Here is a 14268-nt window from a genome sequence, read left to right as displayed (position 1 = left end):
CTCAAATGTAAATGTTTTCCTTTTAGATGGACGCAGCTTGCGGCATAAATATTACAAGGAACATTTAGGTAAGAATGTTTACACATAAATGAAAAGCATTACACTGTATTTCGTTATCCCTGAATCTGCCCTTAACATTGAGGTTGTTAAAACATCGTCGAATAAAAAACATGATGGTGTGAGAGCATTTGCAGTCATATGATTTAATATAAGTTAAATTAATGTGATCTCGTGTGTAAGAACGAATTGTTTCATTAAATTAATTGAATACAAAGAAATGTATGGGTCCAAGATGAGCTCACTTGAATTCTAGGAAGCGTGGCAAGTGTCATGCTGCAGGACTGGCTATCCCAATCCTTGTTGAAGTGGTGTGCGACTGGGTTCTTAAGCGTCATGCTGCAGGACTTGCTAGCCTAACCCTTGTTGAAGTGGTGTGTGCCTTTATTCTTAAACGTCCTGCTCAGTGGTGCCTGGCATGTATTTAGAGTGGTGGGCTGAGAAAAATATGGGTGATATTAAAATAATAAAATAAAAAAATCCACTTTCCTTTCTGACTTGCCCTAGAACATCCTCCTCCTTCGGGTGTCTTGTCTGTTCTAAGCTCGGACCCAGGGAACTGCTCTACCCAATCCTAGTGCTGCTCTCATGCTGTTAAACAGCATGAGAGAAGCGTCAGGATTGAAGTGAACAGTCTCTCTCAGCGCTCTTAAGAGCTCTGGAGGTCTATGCTTTCTCTAACTCAGCTGTCTTAAGACAGCTGGGTTAGAGGTTTAAAATGTGCATGTCTGGTTAGCTGTCGCGAGAGTGCCGGCCGAAGGGACATGCGCACTTTAAACATTCAAACACAAGTGCACAGCTCCCTGCTGCCACTCAGCAGCAATTGCCCAGCCCTGTCTTGACACTCGGTTCAGAATGGATTGCTGAAAAATAAAATGGTAATGAATAAACTTAATTATCATTTTATTTGTCAGCTGCTCTGGGGCATTTTTTAAGCTGGTGACGCTCCTCCACTCTCCCGGAGGAGCAGCTCCTGGTCATTGCTGCAGGACTGGGTCACCCACCACTTGTTGAAGTGGTGTGCACCTGGGTTCTTAAGCATCATGCTGCAGGACTTGCTAGCCCAACCCTTGTTGAAGTGGTGTACACCTGGGTTCTTAGTGGTGCCAATTCTCATGCAAATTCTATTCCTGCAAAAAGGTTGTGCGGTTATTGTACTGAGGCTTATGGGTCATGAGGATGAGGATGGGTTATGGAAGATTCACAGCTTAATATATGTGTGAAAAAAGGTTTTATTTGTGCGATTAACTGAGAAAAAATCGACTGAGATGTAAAAGTAGAAATATGAAGTATTTGTTATCATTTGTAACACCCCTAGTTTGCGGTTTAAATATCGACCTGCTAATTATTGTATACCTATTATCAACTAACAATATGTTGTCAATATAACTAGATAGGGAGTTACAGATATTAAACCTATGGTTCCCTATGTATATTTACTTTAATATGTTGCTAGTTGATGACACGGATACAATATTTTGGCACGTCAATATTAAGGCCACGAAATAGTTGTATTGATTTGATTCTTCTATTGGGTGCAATATAGATGTACTCATCTCAATGTGCTTTGTACTTGTCGGGGTGCAGGCACATAATAAGGGCATGTGGGTATGCTCCTGTTCATGGGACACATTGCGCAGTCAGGGAAAACGTATTATCCTGGTAAGGGCCAATGATGGGTGCTGGAGTTAAGTACTTGAGGAAGGCATGTGTTTTAGTCTAGTCCAGGAGGTCTGTCTTATTGTGCAGGTAATGATGTGCAAAAGAAGACTTTTCCAAAATTCTGCACGTTGCGTGGCAAAGAATTTCTCCCCAACCAAAAAAGTTTTAGTAAAGATGAGGAAGAAGATGTGAGAAAAATGAGATGGAAGTTCAAAGGTATCATAAGGGGACATAGAGCTGATCTTGTTGCAAAAAGAGGCATGCTGATCCTGTGACACTTCAAATTGAGTCACTAGATTTTGAATTTTTTTCTGACCCTGGTTGTGAGCCAGTGGAGTTTGCACAGACCGAATCTAGTTTGAGCCTCATTTTCTTAGTATTTTGACCAGTTCAAATTTCATGTTCTAAATTTTCTGGAAGGGAAGCTGGCTAGTTGTTGTTTCGAATGTAGATGTGTATTTGCACAGTCTGCTTGATGTTCATGCAGGTGCCCTTCATAGCAGCACTTACAGCACAAAAGTTTCCTTAATGGTAGCCTCTTTAATGACAGGGATTACCTCTCAGGCCATGCTTAGTTTATTTACTAGATAACTATACGGTGCTTACCTGACTAAACAGCAATGGAGTACAGTACAATAGAAGAGGTGCAAAGAGGGCAAGTTAAACTGATTTACAAAAGGAAACATTGTCTTACTTTGAATTTATCTGGGATAAGTAACCAAAGTGGACACTTTTGAAGAAGGTGTTATTTGAAAAGTATCGCCTTCTTCCTGCAGCAGAGGAAACTGCGCGTACGCAGAATGTGTGTTGAGTAGGAGCTATTTTTTTTGCCTATTAAGAAGATGACACCCAGGTTATGTTGGAGGGTCCAAGAGCAAGTAGTGGGGTCTGAAGAGGGTGACTATGGTTGCTCAACGTTTTCAATTTCCAGCGTAGTCAGGTCTAGTTGAGAAGCTTCAACTCAGTGAGGAAGGATTTAATTTCTAGATTTAGCACGATCTTGACTTTGACTCCATTTCCTAAAATTCCTATTCCAGGTTTCCATCATAATTATTAGTAAGGTGTCAGCTACTGTCTTAGATTTTTACTAACCAAAACGTTTAAATATCTACTCTCCTCTGTCTTATATTGATCTGTTTTGTTTGCAAAAAGCCTATTTAATTTGCTCATACGTTAAAAATTAGGTGAAAGGTAAATTTGATGGGATTGCTGTCAAGTCAACACAACTCAATATGAAACAAAACAAGTTATGTTAATGGGGAAAAATGTTAATGCCTATGAAAACAAAGGTATGTAAGTGCTTTGAAAATCAGGCTGATAGCACATGCTTTTCGAATCTTGGTGGTACAGGCCCGGCTCAATTCCCGTTACCACCTTTTGAAGACACTAAGGGGGTCATTCCTACCCTGGCGGTCTATGACCGCCAGGGTAGGTGACGGAGGAAGCACCGCCAACAGGCTGGCGGTGCTTCCGGGGGCATTCTGACCGCAGCGGTAAAGCCGCGGTCAGAAAAGGAAAGCCAGCGGTTTCCCGCCGGCTTCCCGCTGCCCCAGGGAATCCTCCACGGCGGCGCTGCAAGCAGCGCCGCCATGGGGATTCCGACCCCCTTCCCGCCAGCCTGGTTCTGGCGGTTTTCACCGCCAGAACCTGGCTGGCGGGAACAGGTGTTGTGGGGCCCCTGGGGGCCCCTGCAGTGACCATGCCACTGGCATGGGCACTGCAGGGGCCCCCTAACAGGGCCCCACATAGATTTTCAGTGTCTGCGTGGCAGACACTGAAAATCGCGACGGGTGCAACTGCACCCGTCGCACCCCTTCGACTCCGCCGGCTCCATTCGGAGCCGGCATCCTCGTGGAAGGGGGTTTCCCGCTGGGCGGGCGGGCGGCCTTCTGGCGGTCGCCCGCCAGCCCAGCGCGAAACTCAGAATGACCGCCGCGGTCTTTTGACTGCGGTACGGTCTTCTGGCGGTTCCCGCTAGGCGGGTGGCGACCGCCGCCCGCCAATCTAGGAATGCGGGCCTAAATTATTCCATGCAACAGGGTATTTTAGATATCCTGGTGGAAGAGTGTATGATAGAGAGAATGTTCCCTCACAGCAGTTTCAGGGATCCTTTCTTTGTACCACATTAGATGTGGTACACAAAGTGCCACCTCTGAGTAGCACTGGCATATTTATGCCGCCCCTCCCCCCCCCCCCCCAATTCCTCGCGCAACAACATCTCGCAAGGTGATGTGTAGCTGAAATGTGGTAGTTTCACTTCGATGTTAAAACGGTTGATCTTCATCATCGAATTTCTTTTTTTCATGTTGAAGTTCAATTGCTTTACAAACACAAAACGGAAACAACTGGATGTCTGATATAAAATACCTTATAAGAAGATGTTGGTTCGCAAAATGTGCCGACACTACTTACGATCTGCAAATTCTGCAGACCTATGTTGTCACTGCAATTACTGGTATGTCCTGTTAGGGTTAATTTGTGTTTGAATTTGACTCAAAGAAAACCTGGGCTTCCAGGGCGCAATCCAAAATTGGGAAACCAGGCTTGGCAGCCAGAACATCGGACTGCACACAAGTGGCATAGAAAAGCCTTAAGTAGCTTAAGTAGGGAGCTGCTCTAGGCCCGATTGGCTGGTGAACCGGACTCCACTAAAACTTTAGTTGTTCATGGGTCTGTTGTGTTTGCAGACAAAATGCTGATACTTTTAGGGGGTACCATGACAGTGCAGGTGGGCCGACATGAAGAGCACAGAGAAATGAGAAATAATGAATTTATTAAAATAGGGGACAACTCAGAGTGGGACACATGATAGAAGTGAGCATGAGACAGGAATGTAAGAAACAAAAAGGATGAGAGACAACAAATTGGGGAGATAAAAAGAGGAAGTGATGGGGAAAGGAAGGATTAAAGATTGGCTGGAGGATGATCGGGTGAAAGGGTGGATAGAAGACTGGAAGGATCAATGGATGAGAGAGAGTGAATGAATGGAAAGAGGAAGAAATGAATAATAATGAAGACTGAAAGGATGGATCATGATAGAGAGGATGTATGGATATATTGATGGTTGGGTAGATGTATATATTAAAGGGTGAAAGGATCAATAGAAAAGTGAATGAATGACAGAGTAATGTATGGAAGGTGGCTGGAAGATTGAGAGGAGCTATTCTAAGGAAGGTATAGTTTGCTCACTTCTCTTGCTCAGTGTGATCATTGGGATGAGTCAAGTAGGGGACATTTAAAATTTCTGGCTACTGTCTTGCTGCTCACTTGTCAGCACAAGGAAGTTGTAGGCAGTGATTTACTTATGCTGGGAGTTGTAAATGGTGGGCCCCAGCACTCGTTTTTGGGGAGAGGGGATCAGTCTGTGACCCAGAGCACAAAAAGGACAGGATGAATAGGGAGAAAGGAAGAGAGAGATATGAAAACAGTGACAAAGGGATAAAACTTGTGAAAAAGACCTTGTAAGAGGGAGGTGAAGAGACAAGAAGTATAGGGCTGTAGAAGAAAGAGCCATAAGGTGGAATCAACACTTGACAATCCTGGCATTCAACAATCCCTGTATCAGCAGGACCAGTGGTTAGCTTTTAAATTAACTTTCAACACCTGCTGTTCATTTTTATCAAAAAGTAAACACTGACTGCAGTCGGGTGCTACAATTTCTCAGGTGTTAGATCTACCCCTTGCTTGTTACCTGTGAATCACATTTACTGTGTGTTTTCTTCACTTCAAGCTAGTACTTGTAGATTTTGCTTGACCACACAACTGTCATCAGACCTTATGTGATAAACAGAAAAAAGCTTTAAGAAGCACTTCTGGAGTGGGGCTTTGACTCCACCCACCAATTAACATCCTTAACTTCAGCATTTGATTGGAAAGAATTTGTGTAATTCCACTGAAAGAAACTCCTTTAGAATTTGTTGGAAAGATTATCTTTGATACTGAGTTAGTTATGGTGATAAGCCAGTGATGCCATTTGTCAGATGAGAACAGGTAATTTGTTGCACAAAATCTCACAGATCACCATAGCAAGTAAGGGTTTTGGTGTTGGTTAGGCTTGCTAACAAACCCTTCAGGTAGAATATTTGCACTCTGTGAATCCCTGTTATATCCACTAAGGAGAGAGTGTATAATGTTTTGCTAACTGTAACTGTGCACATATTTGTTGTGGGCAAGTAGGTTATTTGCGGCGTACAAGTGTCTACCAAAAAGGATAAGGCTACCCCCTACTAATGTCACACAAATTAAATCAAATAAAGCTGTGCTCAGTCCCTGGTAATGGGACACATAGCAGCCAGGCTTAAATCAAAGTTAGTGTTTAAAATATTTAAACATTGCAAAAACAGTAGAAAAACCTATGCAAAGTAAATTAACACTCCACAGTTAAATGTAAAATAAGTAGAAGACATTTATGAGCGAAAAATAAGGGGATCTGGAGTTATACATGTTTAAAGAATTAAAGTGAAAAAACACCAAGAAAACTAAAGTGCCCAATATAAGTTAATGGTCACAGCAAACCTAGACCAGGGTGTAGTTTCAGGCCCACTGTGATGGAGACCAGGTTGGATACACCAAGTGGATTTGTCCCGGTGAAAGCCTGGAAGTCAAAAAGTTCAAAAAACGTTTCTAAGCCTCACTTTTTGAAGAAAATGTCAATTTCTTCTAAGTCCCAATGCAGAATGGCACTAGTTTCCCTTTTTGTGAAGAAAAACCCTCTCCTTGTGGGACACTGCTGAAATTGTAGATGCTGTTGTGGAATCGAAGGCCAGGAACCTGAAGCAGGTTGGTCCCTCTGGCACTCTATAGCTTGTGACGTTTCTTGCTGAAAAATAAATGTTTAAGTCCTAACTCCGAATGGGACTTAAGTCTTTTTTTCAGAAGTTCAGAGATCTCCACGTGAGACTAAGCCAAAATCCAATGCAGCGCTGTGGAACTATGAATCAGTGGGTGCCATTAAAGCTCTGGAGCAAAGGTTTTTTAAAGTTTCTAAACCTTTTTTCCATGCCCAAACAACTACAGGAGTACACTTTGAAGGCCGCCAGGACCATAGGGAAGAAAACTTTGAGACTTTTAGGGTAGAGACAAACAGCAAAGTCTAGTCCTAGTTCAGTTGTCACTGGTACACTAGGATATTTTTACAGGAACATACTCTTCAGCCTTTTTGTTACTGGAGCCACACACAGGATCAGCATTATTATCTTTGGAGATCTTTCTGTCCTTGTATTTCAGTGGAAGCAAGGCCAAACTCCCCAGGTCCTTTTCACAGGTCACAGATGTCAAGTGCAGCAAGTTGAGTCCACCTGGTACCCTTTCACACATCTAGCAGTGGTCTGAGGGAGGCTGGGTGAGGGTCCAGCTTCCTACGATTTACCAGCCTGTGGGTGGGTGATTGCCTAAAACACCTGTAGTTCCTCTCTGCCTAACAGAGTAAATGTTCACAGGCTTTGGTCTACTTACTTATTCAGTAGTTACTTTTTGACTTACTGAAAACAGGCTCAATATTGCAATGTGTCGGGCTGTTCCAAAATATCCAAAGTCTTCAGTCAAGCTAAACTTGGACTCTGAGTACTAACGAAATTGCTAGTGTCCTCCGACATCTAACACTAAAATCCAGTTTTAAGCAGGCCCTGGGTGCACAACAACAAAATATGATAGTTTAGTAAGACAAAGCAGGGTCCTTCAGAAACCAGACAGTGTACACACAAGAATTGTGATCTGGGCTTGTTTTATACCTTTGAGGGGTGTAAAAGTTTCATATGTGCCTCAGAAAGGCCTTACGTGCAGGATTTGAAAATGTTGGTCCAACAAGAGGAGCAGCAAACCTCTCCCTAAATAAAGAGCTCAGATGGGTCACCCCGGTTGAGTCGACCTGTCAATCAAAAGTTCTTTTGTGTGGCTGCTGAGAGGGATTTCACACATCATTACCATCAGGACAGCAGTGGAAGAGTATGACTAATTAGCCCACAGTGGCTCAGGCAAGTAAAAATAACTTTTCTGAAAGTTATATTTACTAACTTGTCAAAAAATCCGACTTTACCAAAGAATTGGATTTCAAAAACAGTTGGGAAAGTTCTTGAATCTTTTCTGCAGCTGTTTTCTACTGGATACTGCAGCAATAGTGATTTTTATCAGCTTTACCAATATTTCACATGGAAATAGTTAAATTCAATGCTATGAAAATAGCATTTGGTAATTTATTCCCTGTAGGTACATGCTAACATTTATTTAGGCATGTACCACTTCTACGTTCTAAGCATCCTAATTTTAGGAGTGGCATAACAAGCACTTAGAAGTAGGTTTTCAGGTTGTTGAGAGTTTATTTTTACTGGTTTTCCGTTTTCAGACTGCAGGGTACCAGGCATCAGTGGAGGCTTGTCTCATGTTTTCATAGTGAATAGCACAATACATTGCTTCAGTCTACATGTGACATTTAATTTTACATGCTATACACGTAGTTGTTAAACCATATGCAATGGCCCTATAGAAAAATTAAATATGCCTCATGGGATTTTAAGCCAATTTTGACTTTGTTTTAGGGGACAGAACCAACACACGGAGCACTGGAAAGCAGTGTTCCTGTGTCAAAGTTCACAATTACCAGCAGGAGAGTCTTTAAAAAAAGAAAGAAAATAAAATTGTGGGTGCCCACTCTAAAAGGGGCCACTTTGCAAAATTTGTAATTTAAGGACTGGTGGTTTGTAGGACAACATATGTTCAGTACAGAAAGCTTGAAGTAGTTATTTTAATAAGCTAGTGGCAAAGGCTGTAGGCCTTTTTGGTTCATTGGGGAAAGTTATGTTCTATGCCATACATTTGATCTGTTTATTATTAAAAGTGTAAAAGTTAAGTTTTAGTGAAAAGCATGTGTTAAATCCAATAGGCCTTTCAGAGTGGATTGGTGTTACACATGTAAAAGCTTGCAGACCGGGGTTGCATATTTTTTGCCAACTGATGATTGCTTTATGGGAAAGCTTAGACTCAAAACAGTAGGACAGTTTTTTCATAGTGACAAGCCAGTGTTATAGGCTACTGGCCTGATAGGTTTATTGGAAAAACATTAGATGCCATATATCAGATTATTCCATTATTAATAGCTATGTAAAAGGCAGTAGGCATGTTTCATTTATTGTGAAACTCATATATTAAAGTCACTATTAAAGTCAATAGGCCTTTTAGAGTGCTTTGTTATTATGCTATTGTAAAGCCTGTGCACAAGTATTGTGTTAAGTGTAACACTGCTGTAGGAGGCAAGGGTTTTGGCATTGGATCCCCCTTTCACAAACCCACATGGTAGAAGATTTGAACTGTGAGAATCCTTTTAGGCAGACTTCAAAGGGGTTGGATATTGTTTTGCCAACTGTACCTTTGTAATTTCATGCTTGTCTGCCTGGTGGTTGGCTTGTAGTAAAGCTTATGCTCAATACAGTAGGCTAGCATTGGCTATTGTGACAAGCCAATTTAAAGGCTAAATATCTGATTGTTTAAGTGGAAAATACTATGTCAGATGCCTTATGTCTTGTGTCTTATGTTGTGTTCCGTGTTAGCTATTACTATGGCAGTGGGCTTGACTTATGGTGACCAGTAAATCACTTTTTACATCAGGCCTTACATCTTTAGTTGCCTGCCAGGCTCTTGTAATCAAACGTTTTCATATATTTTTCATATTAATAGATAAAGGGACTTCAAGTCAGCCCTCTACGGTCATTGGTCTGATTGAGTGTCATTCACATTCCCTTTAGGCCCTGACAGCACAGGGCAGTGGGTCAGCACACTTTAACCATTGATTATATATTGTCCTCCAAGCGATTGCCTGTTTCTTGGTCACAAGTACACATCCACCAAAAACTGAGTGTGAACTTCAGTGCCAGGCTTCGTGAGCAAGTGACTTTAGTTTTGCTCTTCCTCTTATATATGTTTCTCTTTTTTGGAATATCCAGTAGTTCTGCAGTGTACTGCATTCTGTGTGGCCATTGCTTCTAAATCTAGAGGCCACCTTAAGGATTATTGTCCATAATGTACTATTGTTTTACCATTCCAAGATGTTGTCACATTTCGAAGCAACATCAGCCACCATGCATTGGTACAGCAATTAATCACTATACAAAATACCATTCCAAGATGGCTGCTCACAGCAATGTTTAGTTTTTCAGTTATTCTTAAATGCAAGCACAAACCTACCACATTAGTGTAGTAGCATGTTTCTTTTTCCTACTTTTATTCTTTTCATTTATATTGCATATGCTTGTTGTGTTTGTGTGCTTGTGTTTTGTATGAACAGTAGGCGCTCTGTTAAATATGACGTATAATAGTCCAGCTGGCCTTGGGGGGAGTAGCAAAAACTTGGAGATTGTCTCAATAACTTCAATGCAGCAGATCTAGCACCACTGTTAGTAAGGCAGGTTAAAAGGTTGGTCACAGGTGTATTGTGGAAGTGCCACAGAGTGGCATAATATGTAGGTTATAGAATGCCACTGGAGACTTGGTACTGCATGTTAGGGCAGCACAAGCATGCATTTTCTCAGTTTCGCATCCGAACATGGCCCGGGAATCGGTTTCTAGACCTTCTGGTCTAACGACGTAGTCAGTGTACCAACCGGCGCAAGAGGACGTAGTGGACTGCAACCTTCTGCACACAGAGTGAGCGTTACTTGAGTAAGGTGCATTTTAGGTATCAATCAGTCCTGTGAGAGTCACAGGAGTAGTTGGAGGAACCCAAACCATCCTTCATCATGAATAGATATACTCAAGAACACTAGCTAGGAGACTGGGAATATATTTTCAATATTTATTACAATTAAAATCTCATTCAAGTGCACATGATATGAACAGTAACTATTATGAAAATAAACAAGATAGTGGCATTGATATTTGTCAAAATCATTAACGGAAAATATTGTGACATTACATTATTTTATGGTTTCTTTACATTGATAATCCCAACCACTCCCTAAGCTAACTAAGATGATCTATCTCATATATGGTTATCACCTGCATACATAGTGCTCAACAAGACAGAAGCTGCTGCCCTTATCTCTCTGTTTTAGCAGCTATGCTGTCCTAGAACAGGCAGATAACCTATTAGATTACTCAAAGGGATTTTCCCACAGCATTCAGCATGAAACTTCAGTCTGAAGTGCCTTGATCGAAGTTCTTCTCTATCTAATAATGATTCATTCCGGTTTAAATACTCTGTTTGAAAACATGTTGAACTTTTTCAAAATAAACAATCAATGATGAGCCCCTCTAACCTTCCACTTGCTTATATTCTGTGTGAGCATTGTTTACTGTTTCAAAACAATGGTTCAAAAATCAAGATACCTAGTGTTGTGAAGTCTTATTCATTGTTTAAAAACTATTACAAGAAAAGCATTTCAGAAGCATGCAGACATAAACATGGATAAGTTTAATAAGGCAAACTGATCATGTTCAAATACCTTACCCACGCAAAAAAGTTCATCTACACCTGAGGCATACATTTAAATGAAAGTGTAATCGAAGAGGGGCATAACTGAAATAGAAAATGCATGAGGGATATGAAAACAATAGCCAAAATGTGCAAAGCAAGACCTAGCACTTTACTCAGGCTGATAGAAAGTTACAGTAGCTCCACGAAGTTGAAACAACACAGCCGTGAAGTATTCAGCATCAAACAAGTGGACGAATACCACACTGGCATCAGGTAAAGCAGTACGACCCCCAGCAACGGGGCCGAGTGCAGTATCAGCAGGACAGCAGGCAGGCATGCCACCTTGTTCTAGGTGTTCCATTCTTGGGATTTGCAAAGCTTGAGACTGACACTGCTCGACAGTCCACTGGTATTCATTTATCCATCTTTTAGAGAGTGTATCTACACCTTCCAGGATGTATCCAGTACCTCTTCCGTGCACCTTCAAGTTCTCAATATTTGCGCTGGGCAGCTCTTCTCGACAGTGTGCCACCCGACATCTTGATTTATGCTGTCGCCACCTGAATGACTTTAAAGGAGGCTGTTTGCAACCTCCATTTTACATTTTTGATCAGAATTGTCGTCGCATGGCAGATACAAATGCAAAATACAAATTGGAAAATCCCTCTACAGGCCTACATAACCTGTGATAGAATTCATATGTGGTATACTAGGCCGCAGGATGAGCACATCCTGATAACCTCTCACATCATGTCCCTGCTGTCCCTGCCAGAAAGTGTCATTTGTTTCCCCAGCCGCCTATGTTTATCCTGCCCCTTTCAGAAACTGCTATGTTGTTGTATGTCTGTGATTTCTGTATTTGCCCAAATAACTATTATTGTTCCCCAGCCCAGGCTGTATGAGTGCAGATAAACAGAGAAAGAGGGTTGACCTTGAGACAGTCTGGGTAGGTGTGTAGCTATGTTTGTTCAAGGTCCAGCATGCCCCACGCCAGGCTTTCTTTGTGCCTGTCCCACTTGCGTTACCTTCCCTTTGTGTGGGTGTGGGAATGGACTGCCGTCAAACACTGACGTGGGAGCGGGCATTGTGTTCAGGCTTCTCATGTGGTGTGGCTCCGAGACTCATTACTCTAACCTTCTTTATGTAAGAACACCAAGAAATTCCTGGCTTGACCACAGAAACTACAAAGTACAATATCCCGAACTGGGATTGGCACCGTCCCCCCCCCCCCCCCACCCCGGCCTGTAGCTAAGAAAAAGGTTTTTGTTAAAATGCCAATACCCCAGAACAAGCTAACATATAACATAACGTAAAACAATACAGCATAATAACAGGGGCAGCTCCTCCACGAGGGTGGAGGAGCGGAACCCCTCCTGTCCTCCACCCCCGCCCCTCCAGCAGCTGTAGATCTTTAAAACTAAAACGATGATAAATAATGTTTATCGTTTTATTTTTAAAGGGGTGGACCATAGGGGGTGACAGGCAGGGGAGGGGGAGTGCTCACGACTCCCCCTTAGTGCGCATGTATGTTGGCCAACCGCCTCAGCAGGGCTCTCTCCAGCCCTGCACTGTGTTGCCAGGTTGGAGAGAGCAGGCAGAGGCTCCCAGTTTGTCTTGGAGCGCCCAGTCAGGGCACTCAAGCCAATCGTGTCGCTTCTCTGAGCAGTGTCATGATTGGCTGCAGGGCAGGCTGGTAGTCTGTGCCTCCAGTGCAGCAGAGAGCGGCGGTGCAGCGGTCAGTCAAGTTAAGGTTTTTTTTATTTTTTTTTATTTTTTTAAATGTATATTGTTTAACTTTTGTTTTGTTCACCCCGCCACTTTGCCCCGTCGCCAACTGCGACTGCATAATATCACATAGCTCAACAGAACACAGCATAAGAACAGAGTACGTTATAATGCTACTACCTAAGTAACACAACTCTAGTGTTCCAACTGCCTTTTTCTGCTGTCATAATATACAATTCTCCTACCTGTTTCATTCCTTTGACAAGTTGTTGCTTCCAAGTTCACGAGTATTGGCGCTGTATAAATAGCACGTGCATATATACAAACTCAGGCCTGAAACTTCGGGGCATCTGGGCTTTTCATCTGCCTGATGATGATGAGAAACGTACCAATGCAATAATACATTGTGAAAATAAGACACTGGAGTATTGCCTAAGATATAAGTGATGTTTCCCCAGCGGCTTTAAATTGTGCAGTTCGGCTTTAAATATGCAAATCAAGCAGAACTGCACATGGGCCAGAGGACAAACCTGCTGAAAGCAATCACTTAAAACTGAAGTATTGATAAAGCCAATGGTTTTGTCTTACTTTGGCACGAGCAGGGCAAGCTTACAAAATCCACCAAAGAGGTTCAACGCAGGCACCCAGCAGTGAGGTCTTCCGTATACAAAGGTGAAGCACGAGCTGCAGCAATGCAAGTTTTCCTCACAAATAAAAGAAGTACAGAGGGACAGCACCCAGGCACAGTGCGGGCATTAGCACTGCATGATCCCTCACAAATAGAATAGGTACAGCAGGACAGCACCTGTGAAAGTAGAGGGTGGGCAGCAGACCCGCAAGCTTCCCTCACAAATAGAAGAGGTACAGCAGGACAGAATCCGTGCAAGGTACAGCGCGGGCAGAAGCACTGCAAGCGTCCCTCACAAATAGAGCAGGTACAGCAGAACAGCAGCTATGCACGGTACAGCATGAGCAGCAGCACTGCAAGCTTCCCTCACAAATAGAACAGGTACAGCAGGACAGCACACATGCAAGCTACGGCGCAGGCAACAGCACTGCAAGAATCGCTCACAAATAGAAGGGGTGCAGCAGGACAGCTCCCGTGCAAGGCACAGTGCGGGCAGCAGCACTGCAAGCGTGCTTCACCAATAGAAGAGGTACAGTGTGACAGTACCCATTCAAGGCCCAGTGCGAATATGTACAGCAGGACAGCACCTGTGCAAGGTACAGCACGGGCAGCAGCACTGCAAGCTTCCCTCACAAATAGAAGAGGTACAGCAGGACAGCATTCGTTCAAGGTACAGTGCGGGCAGCAGCACTGCAAGTGTCCCTCACAAGTAGAACAGGTACTGAAGGACAGCAGCTGTGCAAGGTACAGCATGAGCAGCAGCACTGCAAGATTCCCTCACAAATCAAACAGA

General features: G+C 42.9%; 1 protein-coding gene across 1 annotated transcript in view; it reads left to right on the top strand.

The window, feature by feature from the left end:
- Positions 1-14268, top strand: part of WFDC1 (WAP four-disulfide core domain 1) — a 229139-nt gene that overhangs the window by 173244 nt on the left and 41627 nt on the right. Inside the window, exon 5 of the mRNA XM_069217183.1 lies at positions 27-68. Within this exon, the coding sequence (XP_069073284.1) occupies positions 27-68 (42 nt within the window). The remainder of the gene's footprint in view (positions 1-26; positions 69-14268) is intronic.

The sequence above is a fragment of the Pleurodeles waltl genome, chromosome 12 (assembly GCF_031143425.1).
Source record: "Pleurodeles waltl isolate 20211129_DDA chromosome 12, aPleWal1.hap1.20221129, whole genome shotgun sequence".
NCBI lineage: Eukaryota > Metazoa > Chordata > Amphibia > Caudata > Salamandridae > Pleurodeles > Pleurodeles waltl.
Note: the sequence above shows the minus strand (reverse complement) of the source record. Positions and strands in the feature narration are given on the sequence as shown.